At 42.3% G+C, this 18,985-nt stretch overlaps 1 protein-coding gene across 4 annotated transcripts in view; it reads right to left on the bottom strand.

Moving 5' to 3' along the window:
• GFPT1 (glutamine--fructose-6-phosphate transaminase 1) overlaps nt 1-18,985 on the bottom strand; it is a 72,878-nt gene that overhangs the window by 35,624 nt on the left and 18,269 nt on the right. For 2 of the 4 annotated variants that reach the window (XR_014783770.1, XM_084804204.1), the window contains exons 2-9: nt 18,265-18,372; nt 16,638-16,745; nt 10,977-11,102; nt 9,610-9,668; nt 7,174-7,308; nt 5,940-6,001; nt 4,623-4,702; nt 999-1,049 (exon numbers count right to left, since the gene is read on the bottom strand). Coding sequence is in view for 2 of the 4 variants with exons in the window: in XM_084804204.1 (XP_084660330.1) it covers nt 999-1,049; nt 4,623-4,702; nt 5,940-6,001; nt 7,174-7,308; nt 9,610-9,668; nt 10,977-11,102; nt 16,638-16,745; nt 18,265-18,372 (729 nt within the window). In the remaining 2 variants the exon portion in view is untranslated. The remainder of the gene's footprint in view (nt 1-998; nt 1,050-4,622; nt 4,703-5,939; nt 6,002-7,173; nt 7,309-9,609; nt 9,669-10,976; nt 11,103-16,637; nt 16,746-18,264; nt 18,373-18,985) is intronic. The other 2 variants (XR_014783771.1, XM_084804205.1) reach the window with 1 other exon arrangement.

Raw genomic sequence — 18,985 nt, forward strand, 5'->3', positions numbered from 1 at the left:
GAGCATTCCCGACAGATGGCTGTCCAGCCTCGTCTTGGATGCCTCCAGTGTGGGAGAGCCCACCGCCTCCCTAGGTAATTGGTTCCATTGTCGTATTGCTGTAACAGTCAGGAAGTTTTTCCTGATGTTCAGCTGGAATCTGGCTTCCTGTCACTTCAGCCCAAGTTACAGGAAGCCAGTAACTTAGTCATGACTAACTTAAGTCCCATTCATTTTAATGGGCCTACCCTACATAGGACTAACACTGGATACTACACAAGGCTACATTTGGATTTGCCACTCTGTCGGACATGCATACATTTCCTAGCATTGCTTCCACCAACCTAATTGAAATGTTTCTCATTTTGACCAAATGATTTACTAACCCTAAGCAAACTGTTAGTATTCAGATCAGTAAGTGACTGCACTGATGTTAAATATATTCCAAAGGCTAGTATTAAAATACTGCTTTCATGTTGATACCGACGTTAAAAAAATTAAGCCAGTGCCACTAAGCAAGTAAGTCAGACATCCTCAAATTGGGACGTTGGTTTCAATTTAACAAAATTCAGCAGAAGGCAGAGAAACCAGAGAAGGGCAGAGAGGGATCAGAGACCCTTTTGTGAAGTAAAAAGCCCCTGAACGATATTGCATGCAAATCTTCCCCATGCACTGCCATCTCTTTAGTATGTTGCCGTTGCTTTCCATTGAACAAACGAGATGGCATTTGACACCCTGTTCCTACACAGATGCAGAATTACACAACTCAGTAATTAAAGGCAAATGTGTGCATGCTACACTGGCGTATGTAGTTATATGGACTTCTATATCCTGATAAGGAGCCTAAGAAATGAAAGGCTCTGCTCAAATAAAAGCATTTGTAGGATCTCCATTGTGAGTTTTGCCCATCCTCTCCAATGGAAAGCAATAAGCTACATATTTAAAAGGCAGTGCTCATTTTAATTCATTTTTCTGAGATGCAGGAGGACTTGTAGAATTAAGAATTATGTCTCAGGCACCTTCCTCCAGTTTTATGGATCCATCAAAAGAATGATCCATAGGTTGTGTGGCTGAAAGTGTAATATGAAAATTAACTTCAGAGAGCCGTTGACAACAAGAGGAACTTCAGCAATATTGACTTAAAATAAAAACGAGAAGTAGGAACAAGTGGAAGACATACTTTAATTTGGGCCACAATTCTCATGTTTCTAGAGCTGCTTCATGAGACTATTACCCCACTCATGAATGATAATGCTGGCCACAGATATTACACACTAGAAGTGGGGATGACTCCTTTACATACCATCCTACATGAAAAACAACTGAAAAAACGGCCAGGAAGGATATTGCAATAAATCTTAATAATGTGATTGTAAAGGACAGACAGCATGTAAGGGTAGAAAGCCGGCATGATGGAGATGGTTGGACTACAATGAAAAAACTAATTTTCCCTTTATTTTATTTATTAGATTTGTATACCACCCAACTGACAAATGCCCTGGGGGTGGTTTACAATCATAAAACCAAACAACAACAACGGATTAAGGACATTAAGAACATAGAATCATAGAATAGTAGAATAGTAGGGTTGGAAGGGGCCTACAAGGCCATCGAGTCCAACCCCCTGTTCAATGCAGGAATTGCACTGAACATAAGAACATAAGAATTGCATTGAACATAGGAACATAAGAAGAGCCCTGCTGGATCAGACCAAGGGTCCATCTAGGTCAGCATTCTGTTCACACTGTGGCCAACCAGCTGTCAACTGGGAACCCACAAGCAGGGCATGAACGCAACAGCACCCTCCCTCCCATGTTCCCTAGCAACTGGTGCACATCATTAGTCTATGTCAAATGCTCGTAGAGCTTGCTCTCCAATACACTTTGGTTTAACTTTTGAATTCCCTAGATATGCCAGATATCTGGATAATCTGACTATCCCAAAGTATCACCATGTCTTCTCTACAGCTAGATTTAACTGCCTCCCTTCTGCAATACTGGAAGGGTGCTACCAGAGCGTCCCATATGAGAATCACTTGTGTCTCTGTGGAGATGAAACAGCTGAAACTTTAGGTCATTTTTTTAATACAGCCTTCATAGGGAAGAACATAATAGACCATTTTGCCCTATTATAAGGAAATGCCCTGGAAGGACATCAGAACAGTATTTGGAACACTTCTTGGCTGGTATAAACAAGTTCCTCTTCTCTGCTCAAAGGTCTTGTAAGATGATTTCTTCATCCTAATTGTAACTTGTATTCCATGTTTTTATCTTTTGTATCACGTTGTGTTTTAATTATGCCCATATATTTTAAATACGTGTATGTTTTAATGATTATTTTTAGCTTGTTGTGTAATGAATTAATGATTGTTTTTATGTTTTTAATGATTATGATTCACTACCTGTTGTTCTAATGGACCTGTGACCCCATAATAAAATGAACTGAACAACAACAACCACAACCAAAAAATAATACAATATTAAACATTTTAAAGTATTTAAAAACACTGAGAAGTCAGCAGCAAAATGAATAATCACGCAACAGATTAAATGACTGCTTGAAGAGGAAGGTCTTAACCTGGCATCTAAATGTATACAATGAAGATGCCAAACTGATCTCCCTGGGAAGGGCATTCCACAGACAGAAGGGGGCCACAACAGAGAAGGCTCTTTCCTTGGTAAATCCCTGCTCAGTTATGAAGTTCACCGGACAGTATTAATACAGTCACGCACTCTTAGCCTAACTTACCTCAAGGGGTAGTTATGAGGGGAGAAAGAGATACCGTCATGCACACCACCCCGAGTTGCTTGCAGGAAGGAAAGTATCAAACTTAATAAATAAAGACTGGCCACATGTGTCTTGCTTAGGGGACTGCTACAGCAACACCCTGTACAAGGCACCCTGAACTATCACGATTATGAAAACATACAGGCAGTTTTGGGACCCAAATTGCCTTGGTCACCCTGTGGGATGACCTTTGCCGAGAGAGACACAGGAGGGGTGTAACCATGTTTGTCGTCTTGGACCTCTCCGCAGCTTTTGATACCACTGACCATGGTATCCTTCTGGACTGGCTGTCTGAACTAAGAGGCACAGTTTACAGCAGGGGGAGAGAGCCTGAGGGCCAAAATCCATTTCAGAGAAGCTTTCAGGGGCCGGATTCCAGGCAAAAGGGGATGGTTCAAAATACCAGGGTACCACAGCTTACGGCTCTTGCTGCCAGCAACTAAGCCTTAGGAGAGACATTTCAACCTTTTAGGAGGGAGAAAACTGTATAAAAGTTGGGAATCCACTAAACAATAGGTAGCTGGGGGAAAGGGGCAGGGCCGAGGGAAGGGGGCAGGGCCATCTAGGGAACCCCAGGACGGCCAGATTTGGCCCCCAGGTCTGCGGTTCTGCGCCCATTTTACAGTGTTTTTATTCCTACATGGCTATCCATTTCCAGAAGGCATTCTCTTCCAAGGCAATTATGTCACGGGGATCCACAGGGCTCAGTTTCATCCAGCAAGCTATTTGACATCTAGATAAAACTGTAGAGGGGAAGTTATCCAAGGATGTAGGGTGATGCGTCATCCATATGCAGATAACATCCAGTTCTACCTCTCTTTTTCATCTAATCCAGGTGAAGCCATTCATTTTCTGAATCAGTGCCTGAGCGGGGTAATGGAATGGATTAGTTCGAAACAGAGCTGGTAGGCCGCTAAATGAGACTGGTGGATACCATCATGACACGCCTGTGCATTGTCAGTTGCACTGGATCTCAGTCTGTTTTGAGGCCCAATTCAAAGTGTTTGTGTCGACCTTTAAAGCCCTAAACAGCTTGGGGCCAGACTATCTAAAGGAACATCTCCTCTCATATGTACCTATCTGGACTCTAGATCACCTTTGGAGGTCCTCCTCCGGGTGCCTCTGCTGCTGGAATTAGGGTGGGTGGCCTTCTCAGTAGTGGTGCCCTGTCCATGGAATGCCCCCACCCCAAGGAGGCTTACCTGGCATGCACACATTGGCACCAGGCAAAGACATTCCTCTTCTCCCAGGCATTCAGGTTTTTATTACTGCGATTTAAATTTTCTGAGGCCTTTTAAATCTTTATTGTTCACAGCTGCTTTAACCTGTTTCATTATGTGAGCCACCCTGAGAATGTTTTGTTATGGGGTGCATATCACCATAAATAAATACATGCTATTCTGAACAAGTATGCACTCTGAAGAGAGTACATATGCTCTGAAAGTTGGGGAGCCTCTGGCCAATGGGCCAAATTTGGCCCACCAGGCCAGCCTATCTGGCCCGCGGGGCCCCAGGTGAGGCTTCCCTGCTCCCCAAAGGCTCACCCCACCTCAGAAGGGGAAGGTGATGGAGGACTGAAGCCAGCTCCTTGACTGAGGCACTCATAGAAAAAATTTTGCTGCCATAATTACTTCAGCCCTATAAGAACAAAACCCAATTCATCTGAGCCCTCCACAATCCCAATCCAGCCAAGGAATACAGTAAAGACATAGCTTTAGCTTTCTAGAAATCTCCCATAGTGTCTCCTCTGTGTGTAAGGTTTCCATTTAGCTGATATCACAGAGGATCTCACTCCTGTTACGCTGCTCTAAAAGGGCAGGGGGCAGGTAGGGAATGACTTCCCCTTTGGTGCCTACCTGTTCTGTACAGTATTGGAATGTGGTCAGTAGAGAGCTTGTGTTCACTTCGCACTCCGATGAGCAGGGGGCTTCCCCTCCTGAAAACAAGATATCCAGCTGTAATGGGCATGAGCACCACAGAGCTCTCCCTTTTGGTAGCTTGCTCACTCTTGTGGCTGACCCCTGAGCAACTGGTGACCATTCAGCCCCAGCTAGTGTCAGCATAGTCAAGATGACCAATATGCAACACAACACATGGCAAGCAAGCTAGGCCGGAAGGCAGCTTGCTCAAAAAAGGTAATGCGGGAGAAGGGGGCAGGACGAGTGTTAGGGAAGGGGGCACCGTGACTGAACAAAGAATCTAAAACCAGAATAAAACATCAGAGCAGGATACAAATTGAGTGTCAATATTAAGCAGGATGAAAAAGTTGCAAAACAGGAATCTGATCTTTGATGGCATTATTTGCCAATTTGCATTATTTGCAAAATGGAAAATAACATTACTCCATATCGATATCATTCGAAACAAGTTCAGAGTTGGAGAGGTCTTGAGCTAGGACTGAATTCAGAGTTAAAGCATATCACACCAGGTGGAGATACAGTTCACAATCTGTGGGCCAAATGTGCAACAACCCTGTGTGTAATGCCTATGTGTAACCAAGCACATTTTTAACAATCAAAGTGATCACAATCTGAAGACATCTCTGTCCTACAGATGTGGAGCCTGATCCTATGCATGTTTAGTCAGAAGTAAGTTCCACTGAGTTCAGTGAAACTTACTTCCAAGTAAATGCAAATAGGATTGCAGCCTAAACCTGGTGTAACAATTATTCTCTCACCTCAGGGAGCTGGGGGAACTGTAGCTCTGTGTGTGGGGAGCATGTGATTTTCCTGAACCTTCAAACGACAATTCCCAAAATTCTTTGGGATAAGCCATGAAACTGGTTTAAAACCAATATAGGCATATGGTACAGATTGGCCCTTATTTTGCCAAAATTCTACACAGCTTGAAAAATATACCTGAAAATATATGCTGATTGTTTTGCTAATTCTGAACTGTTTGCAGTTCTTCACAGATGACAGGGAAAGACTAACTTTACGGAACTAGGGCATTTTTCTAAGAGAAGACTTTTATTTCAGCATAGTACATGAAAAAACTAGGAATATTACACAGGATATTAGAAGATCAGTTCCCTAGATAAGGCAACTAGAATTTCATTTGATTCAAATATTATAAAGCTAAAGATGATAAAGTCTTTGACAGGCTATCAACATGGGAATGATGAAACTGATCTACTGTCTGAGAAAGACACACTATATTGGAATAGTATTTACCTGGTGCCAACTGCTTGACCACGATAGTGAACACTTTTGAATACAAGGGCAAATGCACCTTCCTTGTGGGGAAAAACAAACAGACATGTACTTTACTTTTTCAGTCACATAAACAAAAACTTAAAAGTGCATGCGCTCACATGCACTGAGGAAGCAATCCTATGGCCGCTAGACACTGTCTAGAGAGCCCTAGGATTTTTTGTTTTCTGGGAACCGAGGTCAGAGTCCTGGCTTTGAGCTCGGTTCCCGGAAACCGCGCTTCCCTCCCCTTCCCCACTGGCGCGGTTCTTCCCCATCTCCGTGCTCGGAAACAGAGACAGCGAAAAGGATGCAGTCCCAAGAAGGGGAGGAGACCGTGGAAGCCTCTTTACGAGGCTTCCTGTGTGCCACACAGCCTCCCTCCACTCTGCTCCAAAATCCCTGGCTCAATGCATGAAATTGCGCATCTAACTGAAAATGCAGGGCCCTGTATAGGATAGTCAGTCTATCTCCATAGGATTGCACCCTTAATTGTAAAACGCTGCCTGATTTCAGAGAACCTGTTAACCATTCATATGGCAAAAACCACATGATGATTGTGTAGCAAGTAAGACTGTGAGCTGACAAGACCCCAGTTCAAATCTTACCTCAGTTAAGAAAATTATGTACCACAGAAAACAACACCTAATGACATCCAGTGGAAACAGAAGGAACCTAGGAGTTGCCACTTTGTAAACACGCACTGATATCATGGGGCAGCATGGTCCACAGTTTAAGAGTATTAATTCTGTTTTATAAAGGCATCATGCATATACGCTCTTATATATCCTGTGCATGTTGTGTATTAATGAAAAACATTCCCCCTATAGCAGGAGATTCTCTGAACTATTCTACTAAAACTTTGTAAGCTGCTCTTGGAGCCTTTTTTTGGCTGAAGAGAGGGATAAAAATGCTGTAAATAAATAAAATAACTAGACAATTAACCCTCTCCAGTTTGACAAAAGTTTTGCACTAAATTAATGAATATCTGGCATCTGGCTAGCCACTGTTGCAAGCAAGACCTAAACTAGATGGATCTTTGCTCAGATCTAGCAAGGCTCTTCTTACAAAAGCAGCTGTCAGTGAAAGCCTTTTGCTCTGTACTGATGATCAGACAAATAATTCCTGAAGCCCCACTAATGAAATACGTTAACATGCTGGTGACACACAAAGCTTTTAAATGGATTCCTATGGTTAATTAAAAGTGTAGGTTTACCAGTTGCTGGATGACTCTTTCTACCAAGGTGGTGAAGCTGATATCGTCACTTTCACGGTTGTCATACATGTACTTGACAAGCTTAGCAATTGTTTCAGTATCAGTCTCAGACTCAAATTCATACCCTTTGCTTTCCTGCAAGAAAAGAAGCATTATTGTTGCTAGAGAATCATGCAAGCAACGAGTATATGGAAGAGAGCACACGTGGCCTGGACTAAAAGAAATCTACTATGTGCTATTATTTGCATCCAAGTGGCCATACTCTCAAAACATTGCACAATAAGTTCCAAGTTTTTTTTAAGTGGTCTACCTTCCATCATGAATTTAAATCCTGCTTAGAAAGAGTGTAAGATTACCAAGACATGTAATGTCAGAAGAACTTTCCTAATGCTATGTGGCTCTAACTTACTGCCCTACTTCTTGAGAAAGTGAAGTAGATGCTGACTACAGATGCAATCAAGCCAGCATGGTAACCAAAGGCACAATTCTCATCAGTCATTAGAATGGACTGGGATTGCACACAAATTCTCTTTCTTAGGGAGCGGGAGAATGGTAACAGCATTTTAGAGTAGTTGATAACATGTGCTACATATGACCATAAACAATTAGCTTAATCCCCCACACACACTTTTTGTTTTGCAAAGATGACAAATTCTAGGGGATAGCTATGTTTTCTGTGGCTACAAACATCACAAAAATCTTGTGACAGCTTAAAGACTAATAGATTTAGTGCAGCATAAAGTGGTAAACAGTGGGGCAAAACGACGAGTGACCCACTCAAAAAAGTATTCACTCTGACAATACTATTTTTCTAGTAATGTTATTCTTATTTAACACCTGTAGTGGGAAAGAAACCCAGAACTCTGAGTAACTCCAAACTGAATAGAATCAAATTTGCTGATAAATCCTGTTTATCAATTGCATGCTGAAGCCTCCCCTCTGAAGTCTTTTTGCAAAGATGATTGTCCTTATTTCAAGCTAAAAGCTTTCTGAAAAGCACAAGTACCCTTAAAATAACTGATTTAGAAAAATGGGAATGATGGCCTGGAATATAAACGAAAAACCTTCTTCTAGATTACTATTCTAAATACTTTTCCCCTGTTTTAGTATATAAGACTTGTTTGATCAAGCCATCCATAAAACTAGAATGTCAAGAAGAGTATGAAATAAGACTCCTGGTGTCTATTACACCCACTTGTTAACAAGCCCAAAGACATCTTAGAATAATAGAATAGTAGGGCTGGAAGGGGCCTATAAAACCATCTAGTCCAATCCCCTGCTCAATGCAGGAATCCAAGTCAAAGCATCCCTGAAAGATGGCTGTCCAGCTTCATCTTGAATGCCTCCAGTCTGGCAGAGCCCACTACCTCCCTAGGTCATTGGTTCATTCTTCCTCTGCAGGCTGTCTTCCAGTCTCATCCTCTGTACCTGAAAACAGTTCCATAGCTCCACTTCCTCCACTGGTGCAGAGTGGCTTCTAGTTCTTCTGCTCCTATCACCTTTTTCCAAGGAATATCGTCTACTTCATTTTTCCTCACCTCAGCATTTTCCTCTTCTGCCTCAGCTTGCTGTTGCTCTTCTAGCTCCTGTACTTTGCTTTGCTGCTGTAGTTCCACCGTTCTGTCTAAGAACGCTTAGTCTTCTCTTATTCCCTTGAGAGTCAACACTCGCTGCCCCAGTCCTCTTACTTTTTCTTCCAACAGTGTAATCAGCTTACACTTGTTGCACATGTAGGCCATGTTGATCTCAGGCAAGTAAACAAACATTACACACACCTTGCAGGTCACCACCTTCATTTTACTACACCTTCTATGGGCAATACAATACCATTACTCTAATATACACTTACTCAAACAAGACTCTATATATAGCATGGAAGAAATTGGAAGCAAAATATTATCCATCTATTATATTATGTCAATATTGATTACTATATACTACCATTCGTGTACACAGGAGAAGGATCAACCATAACTCAGTGGTACAGCACATGTTTTGCATGCAGAAGATCCCAGGATCAATCACGGGCATCTCCAGGTCAGGCTGGGAAAGACCCCTTTTGAAACCCTGAAGAGTCGCTGCCAGTAAGTGTAGACGATACTGAGCAAGATGGACCAATGGCCTGACTCAGGATAAGGCAGCTGCCTATGTTCCTATGGCACTTTACAGAGTAAAGGAAAAGAGGCAGGTCTGTTCCGTGAGGAACTTGCAATTTAACCACCCCTTAAAGTTTTAGTACCACCAGGTCATAAAACAGATACTTGTCTGTTGTACCAGCTAAGGTGCAAAAGTACTTGTCTTTTCAGCATCTGAAATTTTTGACATAATTTTGCAACAAAACTACCGAGGACAAGCAATTCTTTCCTGCAATACCACAACAAGCAGACTCAATCTTTTAAGCTTAATTTACAGCTCCATACAAGGAGGCTCACTTACCAAGAACTTTTTCAGATCTTTGTAGTTTGTGATAATGCCATTGTGGATAACAATAAATTCTGAAGGGGAAAAAAACACTACTTAAATGGCTGTGATCACAAATTATGGTCCCAAAATAGGGAATCATCTCAAGAGGAGCAGAAAGGATAATTGTTAATTTACTTGTTCAAAGACAAAATATTATTTACACAGTAAAAGCCAGTGGTAGAAACAAGGATTTCCAAAGCCAAACCAATATGATATGGGATGATTTGATTTAATAAAGTTAGAAATAGACCTCAACCTAAGTATCAACCCTGCTTGGTTGCTTAACTTGAGGTAGTTTAATGTCATCTGCTGAATCCAACTGCAATATTAATGTACTTTATCCCATTTAGAGTTCAATTTCCTAATGTAAGAAAGAATGTAGGCCATCCTCCATGCGAGCCATTACTCAAAATAGTTTTCTGTGCGAACTACACCAGAAAGTACAGTTCCTCATATTAAACAGGCTGTATTAACAAAATACAGGGAGCCTGCGGCTCAATTTCAGCCATAATGAGTCTTTAGAATTAAGACATTTGACAGATTAATGATCCCTTACAGCAGATTAATTGGAATTATAACCCATGCTGGAAACTTTGGTAATATTTTAACCTTATAGCACTACTATACAAAACATTGCTTTGTCCCAAATCACAGATCTTTATCTAGAAACAATCGAATCAGAGGGAACACAAATTTAACCTTTTCTGAAAATCTCTATAGATCAGTGAGGGATTTATTCTGTGATCCATGATGCACTTTTTTAAAAAGCCATTTTAAAACCATTATCTGTAAGCACTGTACACATGTAAGAGGGATTCAGATCAGCCTTGTATTTAAAGATTAAAGACTCTGGATAAGACTGAAGATCTACATTCTGTTTCCCAGCATGCAAATTGATTGTTGGCTTATTGCTGCTCTCAGGTCTGTGACTAATTTAGGGTGGGAGGAGAGGGCTAAAGACTAAGACCGATTTTATTTATTATTAGTTATACCCTGTCTTTTTTCCTCCAAGGAACCCAAGATGGCTTACATGCTCCTCCTCGTCCTCTCCATTTTATCTTCGCAACGACCCTGTAATGTAGGTTAGGCCAAGATCAATGGCTGGCCCAAAGTCACTCAGTGAGCTTCATGGCAGAGTAGGGACTAGAACCAAGAAAACCTTCCTTGCTTCCTAGCACTTCTTTTAAGACAGGTGAGTGCTGCAGTCCAAGGAGGCAGTTCACCTGAATTCTTTACAAGCACTGAAGAGCCAATAGCAGCCCCTGCCAGACAAAAATCAGAAGGGCCACCTCATCCCCCACACCCACAAAAAGATGCTCTTGGATCACACCACGTCTTACCGTTGTTTTTATCTGATCGCTGTGGATGGCTGTTGACAGGGTTGGGCTCACCATGGGTGGCCCATCGAGTATGGGCAATTCCAAGATGTACATCAAATTCAATGTCCAGGTCCATATCCTGTTGTTCTATGTAGAGAAAAAAGTATTTTCACTCCTAAGCATCTCAACTACTCTTCTTGAATGGAAGAACAGGATTCAGCCACAGTCCCTTGCCCAATTATGCTTAAGCCCACCAACCTCATGATGGCATTACACAGGAAGTGGGCCAAGGTTTTCCAGGCTACTCATCCATAAGTATGTTTCCTGCATGGATTTTTTAAATATAAAAGAATTGGCCTAATCCCACCAACATATAAAGTTTATAGTGCAAGTCACAAGAGAGAACCTTTCCACAGTGGCCCACACATCTGGAGTAAGTTGCCATTGGGGGTCTGCCAGGCCGCATCATTGCAGGCTTTTAAGAAGACCCTAAAAACTTACTACTTTACTCTGGCTTTCCCCTAATTATGTTATCAGACTGGGTTGTAGCTGCAGTTGATTGGTGTAAGTTTTATTTTATGCTGGTGTTTGATGTTTTTTAGAATGTTTGCTGTTTTTATTGTGTTTTACTGTTTTTATTGCTGCATCAGTTTTTAGTATGTGTTTTATTGTTGTATGCCATCTTGGGAGGGCTCCTGCCAGGAAAGATGGCCAAGGAATATTTTAAACAAACAAACAAAGTTACAAGTTTTGAATAAAATCAACCACCTAAATAAGCAGATTTAAACATAAACATCAAGTCTATAATTCATAGTTCTTACCCCACGCCCTCCCTGAAAACACCTACATTCTTAAACAAAGTATCCATAAGATCAACAGAAGTTGTTGGAACCTGAATATAAGGTATCTGAGAGAAAAACTGAGAGGAAAAAAAAACAATGTTATGAAAGTAACCTCCATTGTTTGCCTCCATATGTACCTCCATTGTTTACAGGTTTGTACACACAGAACATATCGATTTAATGCTTGCTTTTTTCTAGTTCATATAAAGTTTAGAAATAGAAAGAGTGCCTCAGTTCATCACTGCATCAATTCACCCTATTTAGAGCCAGATAATTTGAACTAAGCAATTCCTAAGCCCAGTTGCTACAGAAATTTATAACTGTTATATGAAGTACATCACTGGTTTGGTTCAGAAGCAACATCAAAACATGTTTTTTTCTGCTACAAAAACAAGCCCTGCACCTGCATATTCTGATTCAGTCGTTTACTTCCACTTTAGTACCACCCTTAATTTACTATTACATCTGCACTAGCAAATGATGGTTTATTCATGTGCTCCAAAACAGGACTGCAAGCCAGCTTCAAATCATGGTTTGTAATCCTGGTTTTGAGGACAAGCAAACCACACTTCGCCAGTTTGGATGTTAACAATAAACTATGGTTTGCTCTAACTAAGAAATATCAAAACATGCAACCCGAGGGAGGGAGTGGGATCATGATTTGGCATTAGGTGCGAACCATCCCACTGTTAGGAACTTCAGCACTTTTTCATTTGGTAAAGGTAGCCTGGCCATCTATTATCACAGCAGCCAACAGACACGTTGCTATGGGCTGTTAGTTTATCAGTGATAGACTAATGGTGCAGCTGCCCATTCTAGAAGAAGAGTAGAGAATAGAAATTGCAAAAGAAGTGAATACCAGGATCTTGTGAGCCTTTTTTATTCAAGTGTACACTCTGCCACCATCCTCGCCACTCATGCTGCCTCTACTAATGGATGGAGAGAACACATGCTCTAGAGGATAAGAATGTAAGATGAGCCATGCTGAATAAGACCAAGGCCTGTCTAATCTAGCATTCTGTTCACACAGTAGCCAACCAGTGCCCACAAATAGGACATGAGTGCAATAGCACCCTCCTGCTTGTGTTCCCCAGCATCGGTATACAGAGGCACACAGACTCCAACACTGGAGGTAGCATATAGCCATCAGGACTACTAGCCCTTGATAGTCTTATCCCCCATGAATTGGTCTAGTCTCCTTTTACAAGCATCCTAATTGATAGCCATCACTACATCTTGTGGTAGCGAATTTCATAGTTTAAATATGCACTCTGTGAAGAAGTACTTCTATTAATCTGTCCTGAATCTCCCATCATTCAGCTCCATGGGATGACCCTGGGTTCTCGTATTATGAGAGACTTAGAAAAACATCTCCCTATCCACTTTCTCCACACCATACATAATTTTGTACACCTCTATCACATCTCCTCATACTTACCTTTTTTCTAAGCTAAACAGTCCCAGACATTGACCTAGTTTGCACAACACAACAGCCCACCATGGGTTAATTTACCCATGGGAGCTGTTGCGTTGTGCCAGGTGCCCGTGAGCACCCAGCTTGCCATGGGTTGTTGTGTCATGCTAACCCAGGCGGCAGGGATTGTTTGAGGGTTAAACAAACCACTATAACTTGCCCTCATAGGGCTCCAGCCCCTTGATCATTTTGGTTGCCCTTTTCTGCATCTTTTCTAACTGTACAATATCCTTTTTGAGGTGCAGTGACCAGAACTGTACATAAGGTTCCAAGTATGCTCACAATGTAGATTTGTATAAGGGCAATATGATATTGGCAGTTATACTTTCAAGTCCTTTTCTAATTATGTCCAACATGGAATTTGTCTTTTTCAAGCTGCCACATCGAGTTGACATTTTCATTGAGCTATCTACCATAAACCCAAGAACTTGGTCAGCCATCACCAGCTTGGATCCCATCAGCATACACAAGAAGTTGAGATTTTTTGCCCCAACATGCATCACTTTTCACTTTCTTGCAGTGAACTGTATTTGCCAATTTAATCTCCATTCTCCCATTTTGGAGAGATCCTTTCGAAGCTCTTCACAATCCCTTGTTTTAACCACCCTAAATAATTTGGTGTCATCACCAAACTAGGCCATTGCTCTGCTCACTCCTAATTCCAGATCATTTATGAACAAGTTAAAAAGCACCAGTCCCAATACAGATCCTTGGAAAACTCCACTATTTACATCCCTTCATTGAGAGAATTGACCATTTATTCCTACTCTTTGCTTTCTGTTCTTTAACCATAAGAGGACCTCATGGTTAATCCATAAGAGGACCTCTTCTCTTATTCTGTAATGGCTAGGGACTTAGAGCATTTCTACACAAGGCTTTTGTTGCATGCTCATGATTGGTCACTCACAGAAGTCTGCAGGTCCTTTACACAACATTGTCAACTTCCAGAGTGTCTCTTGTGCTTTCTCACCTTTATCCCAGTTTTTAAAAGATTGGGGATATGCATTAATAAATGTTAATCCACTTTAATGGCTGTGGGAAATTGTACACAACTGCTATATCTCCGCTCTATCATAGCACCTTCTATTGGCTGTATAATGAAACATGTAAAGTTTACAGACCCTGGAAAGTCCCAGGAAAAAAGCCATGGAGAGCCAGGATCTGCAGGAGAAGCCACCACCCGGGGAAGAGGGCGTGCCTGCTGCTGCTGCTGCTGCTGCTGCTGCTGCCACCGCCGCCACCGCCGCCACCGCCGCCACCGCCACCACTACTCTCCCTGTGGACTCATGCTGGGCAGACTGCTAGTCCCTGCAGGACCAGGCCCCCAGGTACTGAGCCAGCTGTGCTGACTACTTCCACCTGTCCCTTCCTGGAGGGGCTATATAAGCTGGCTGGCTGAGGTGCCCTGGGAGAGCCAGGATCTGCAGAAGCCACTGAGGGGGAGGGTCTGCTGCCTTCCAGGTGGCAATATTTGGTTGTGGAACCCTCCCCAATATTTGTGAGGGGGATGTATTGTTTTGATTTTTAACTGTTGCTGGGGGGTGGGTTTTGGGGGGATTCTATTCTGTTTTTAGGGGTGGGTAGCCTGCCTGACAGGTGGGAGTGAGGGGGCATGTGTCCACTTGATGGAGGCTGTGGGGGGAGTGTTTGGGGCCAGACTATACAGAGGCTGGGTGGCAGGTGCTGGCAGAGTGCTTGGGGCAGGCCATGCCAGGTAAGGGGAACAAGGGAGAGATGTGTAATATCTGTCCCCTGTTCCGGTCCTGCCCAGAGCCAAAGGATGGCTGGGGGAGGCATGACTCCACCTTCTGGCTTTTGTCTGCTGCTCTGCAATGCCAGGTCTGTTACCCAGAAAACATCTGTCATATATGACATGATCCGATGAAGATGCAGACCTGGCATGTATTACAGAGACCTGGCTGGCTGAGGCCGCTGCTCCAACTCTTGCGGCCTTGTGTCCAGCTGGATTTCCATATGCACAGCAGCCAAAGGCTGGGGATTGGGGAGGGGGAGTGGTTGTTATCTACCGGGAGTCCTTGGTCTTCACCAGACCCCCTCTCCAGGAGACCAAGGTTGCTGAGTGCATGTACTGGAGTCTGGGCCTGAAGGACAGTCTGGGGATTCTGCTCGTGTACTGCCCACCCTGCTATATGACTGACTCCCTGGCTGAGGTGCTTGAGGTGCTCTGATGTGCGTGTGCAGTCCCCTAATTTATTGGCGTTGGGGGACTTCAATGTACACTCATAGGCCGTCCTCATGGAGGCACCTCGGGACTTCATGGAGACCATGGCTTTCTGGGAGCTGCACCCTATTCTCACTGGGCCCACCCATGCAGCTGGTCATGCGTTAGATGGCCATAGGGGGAAACTAGCTATTGAGGGTTTTGTCCCGATCCTGCGAACCCCCAAGAGTTTATTTGTGCCACCCCTTTTTTGTTACACCCCTCCTCTGGTGTAATTACACAGGTTTTTGATCATGCATCGGGTGCCTCCTGATTAGGAGAGGCAGTGTGTGAAGTTTTGCCCTGACCCTGCAAACCCCCAAGGTTTTATAGCCACCATCCCCTTTTTGTTGACTCCAGATTTTTGCTTCTTGGAGAGTAGTCGCGCAGGGTTTTGATGTTGGATTGGGTGCCTCCCAACGGCGAACTTCCAGCACTTTAGAGTGAAACAGCACCACTGCTCAGGTGGGAGGATTGCAGCAGAAGGGGAGGGGGAGACAAATTACACACAATAGATGAGCCTGTTCGTGTGGTGGGGGATAGTGGACTACTTCAAAAATAAACTACTGTGTGTAGCTTATTAACCCATCATGGGTTACCATGATGTCTAAATGCAGCCATCTTGTTAACCATGCTTGTGACCTCTTGGACTTGGTGCTACCTTTCCTGACCTGCAGTATACATTCTAGCCAAGTTTCTATTATTTTGGTTTTTAGTAACTTCCAAGCATTTTGGAGAGATTTAACCCTTTTGATTCCTCCTTTTAACTTTCTTTTTACCAGTTCCCTTATTTTAGAGATGTTTTCTCTTTTGAAGCCAAATATGACTGTGTTGGACTTCAGGATTTAACTGGCCCAACAAGGAATTATGCTATCTCTGTCATAGGGAGACATGTCCCTATGTTTTTATTTTTGCTCTCAGCAGGCAAGGGAGACTTTCAAGGAGGGGTAGAAAATTTGATTTCTCTGCGGATTGCATTTTTAAAACAATAAATATATAATTCTATCATTTAGTACACTTATGGATGTAGCACGTGTCAAGAGGGCATTTTCAATGTGCCTCTAACAATATATTATAAGATTGCCCTGGATGTTATTGAGGACACTAAAAAGGAAAGGTGGAGGATTATATAATATTCTACTCACTGTTCACTTCTTCATCCAAAGCCTTCACTTTCCCCTTCTTTTTGATAAGTGCAATTTTCCCAGCATTGGCTTCCCAGTCTTTATCATTACCTCCATCAATTCCAACTCCTAACACACAGAGCGGTAAGTAAATGCACAAACACTGCTCCATCTTGCAATATTAATAATCTTACTTTCCAAGAACAGTGACTTAACTTTTATTTTTTCACATTCCCAAATAAAATTACAGGGGATCAGTAGATACATTAACAGCCTCTTATTTAGAGATTTCTAAGCTAGAAGTCTCAACTGTGATTCAGTATACAGATTGGTATGCAGATCTAAACTACTATAAACATTTTACATAAGTTTGAAGCCTGGCAAATCTTTAAAAATTGGATTTACAAAGTGCAAGACATACATATATAACATAGCCTGATATCCCTTTCAGCCATTGGCTGTGCTGCTGTGACATCAAAAAACATTCATGCATTTTCAACTGCTCAGGGAGAGTTGTGTCAGCAGTTAGAATCTTGTCAAACAAAACAGCTTCTGTAAGGAAAGAGACAGATCTCTTTCATTTAGAAGAAGTTTCTCAAGCCCGGATGATATCTGAATTGCATAATTTTGATTCTGAAATGCCCATATCCATTTGCATATATTATATATTTCCATGGCTATGCTTTCAAAAGTGGTTGCTAATTAATTCTCACTGTAGATATAACAGAAGCAAGGCCTCTTGTGATTTGTTCCACCCTTCAGTGCACATGCAATAGGTGGAAAACTTGATCAAGTTTAATTATAAGATTCATGTGTCATAGTAATATTTCCCATTGATGGATTTAGCTGTATTTCTTGGATACAAACTGCCCAAACATAGAAGCTGTGAAGTCTGAGGATGCTGCTTCCTCCCAAAATTAGTTCTGGCTTTAATTTCTAAACCCCATTAAAATATTGTACAGAGCCCATGTAATAATTTGTGTCCAATAAATAGAGCTAAGCCCATAAATGAGAAATATTACCTCACACATGAATCTCATAATTAAACTTAATCAAATTCTTCACCTATTGTATATGCACTGAGAGGTGGAACCAATCACACCTAGCCTTGCTTCCAACACACTGCAAAGCAGCAGACAGTGGCAGCGTTCACATGTCATTCTAAACCATGGTTTAACGTGAAGTGCATAGGCAAGAATGAGCTGCAGCAAGCCTTGTGCTAGTGCCTTCCCTCCACCTCCTCTTGTGTGGCAGGGGAGTTTAGAAGCTTTTGCTTCTGCTTTTAATTAACCACAGCTTCCTGTTTCAACTGACCCAGGAGCTATGATTGTTAACTATGCTCAGTTTCTAAAAGCCAGCTTCAGAAACCATGGTTTGAAGTTGGTTTGCTTTAAGCTATAGCTAATATTCACCATAGTCTGTCACTCCAGAGGAAGCAAGAGCATCCAAACTCTTCCTCCTGGCTGCATGAAAGGCGCAGAGAGGAGGGGGAAGCAGGAAGCCCAAGGTTCATTCCTGTTCATGCACACTGCACTAAATTACGGTTTAACATGACATGTAAATGCAGCCAGTGAGATTGCATTTACAAGTATATCCACAGAAAGACATTCACAATATAAATAAGTCAATGACAGGATGAGCAGCATACCAGCAGAATCATATCCTCTGTATTCCAGTCTCTGAAGTCCCTTAATAAGGGTCTCCAGGATCTCCCGTCTTGTTCGGGGAACATGGTAGTTCAGGTAAGCAAAGATGCCTGCAAGATTCATTTAAAATTGAAAGGAAGAATAAATTAGTTAAGTATAACACTTCATTTTGTAATCAACAGTATGTATTGAAGCACTGTTGTGTAGGATTTCAATTAGCAGAGACCAAAATTGTTGTGAAGTCATTTATCCCCTACACAACACACTGCAAGCCACGAGCAGGAAAAGTATCCTTACCTTTTTGCTACATTTCTCCTAAGCAATAAATCTTTAAAAAAAATAGTTTATTACTGTTTACACTGCCATAGGTGTATGTCATAAGCAAAACACAGACAGCTCCTTGTCCCCAAGAAGCTTGAAACCTAAAGTGTGGGAAAGAGAGGGGTAACAGTGCATGAGATGTGAGGAAACACAGCTATGTGTACTTAAGCTTGGTTCCTTAGGGCATGAAGATTATGAGGTTACACCAAAGGCCTCAATAAAAGGTGAGTTTTGAGGAGGGTTTTGAAGGAAGAGAGGTTGCATTATACACAAGGTCAAAGCTCTGATCCCAAACATGACAGCTGGGAGTGTAACTTTCCTTCTGTGAACAGAACTGAGCTCATGGAATGGGGTCTTCCCACCCCCTCCCTTCTCTGCTGCCCCTTACGTGCACGCCCCTCC

The sequence above is a fragment of the Heloderma suspectum genome, chromosome 6 (genome assembly GCF_057233095.1).
Source record: "Heloderma suspectum isolate Gila_16-S chromosome 6, 16-S_ref, whole genome shotgun sequence".
Lineage (NCBI taxonomy): Eukaryota > Metazoa > Chordata > Lepidosauria > Squamata > Helodermatidae > Heloderma > Heloderma suspectum.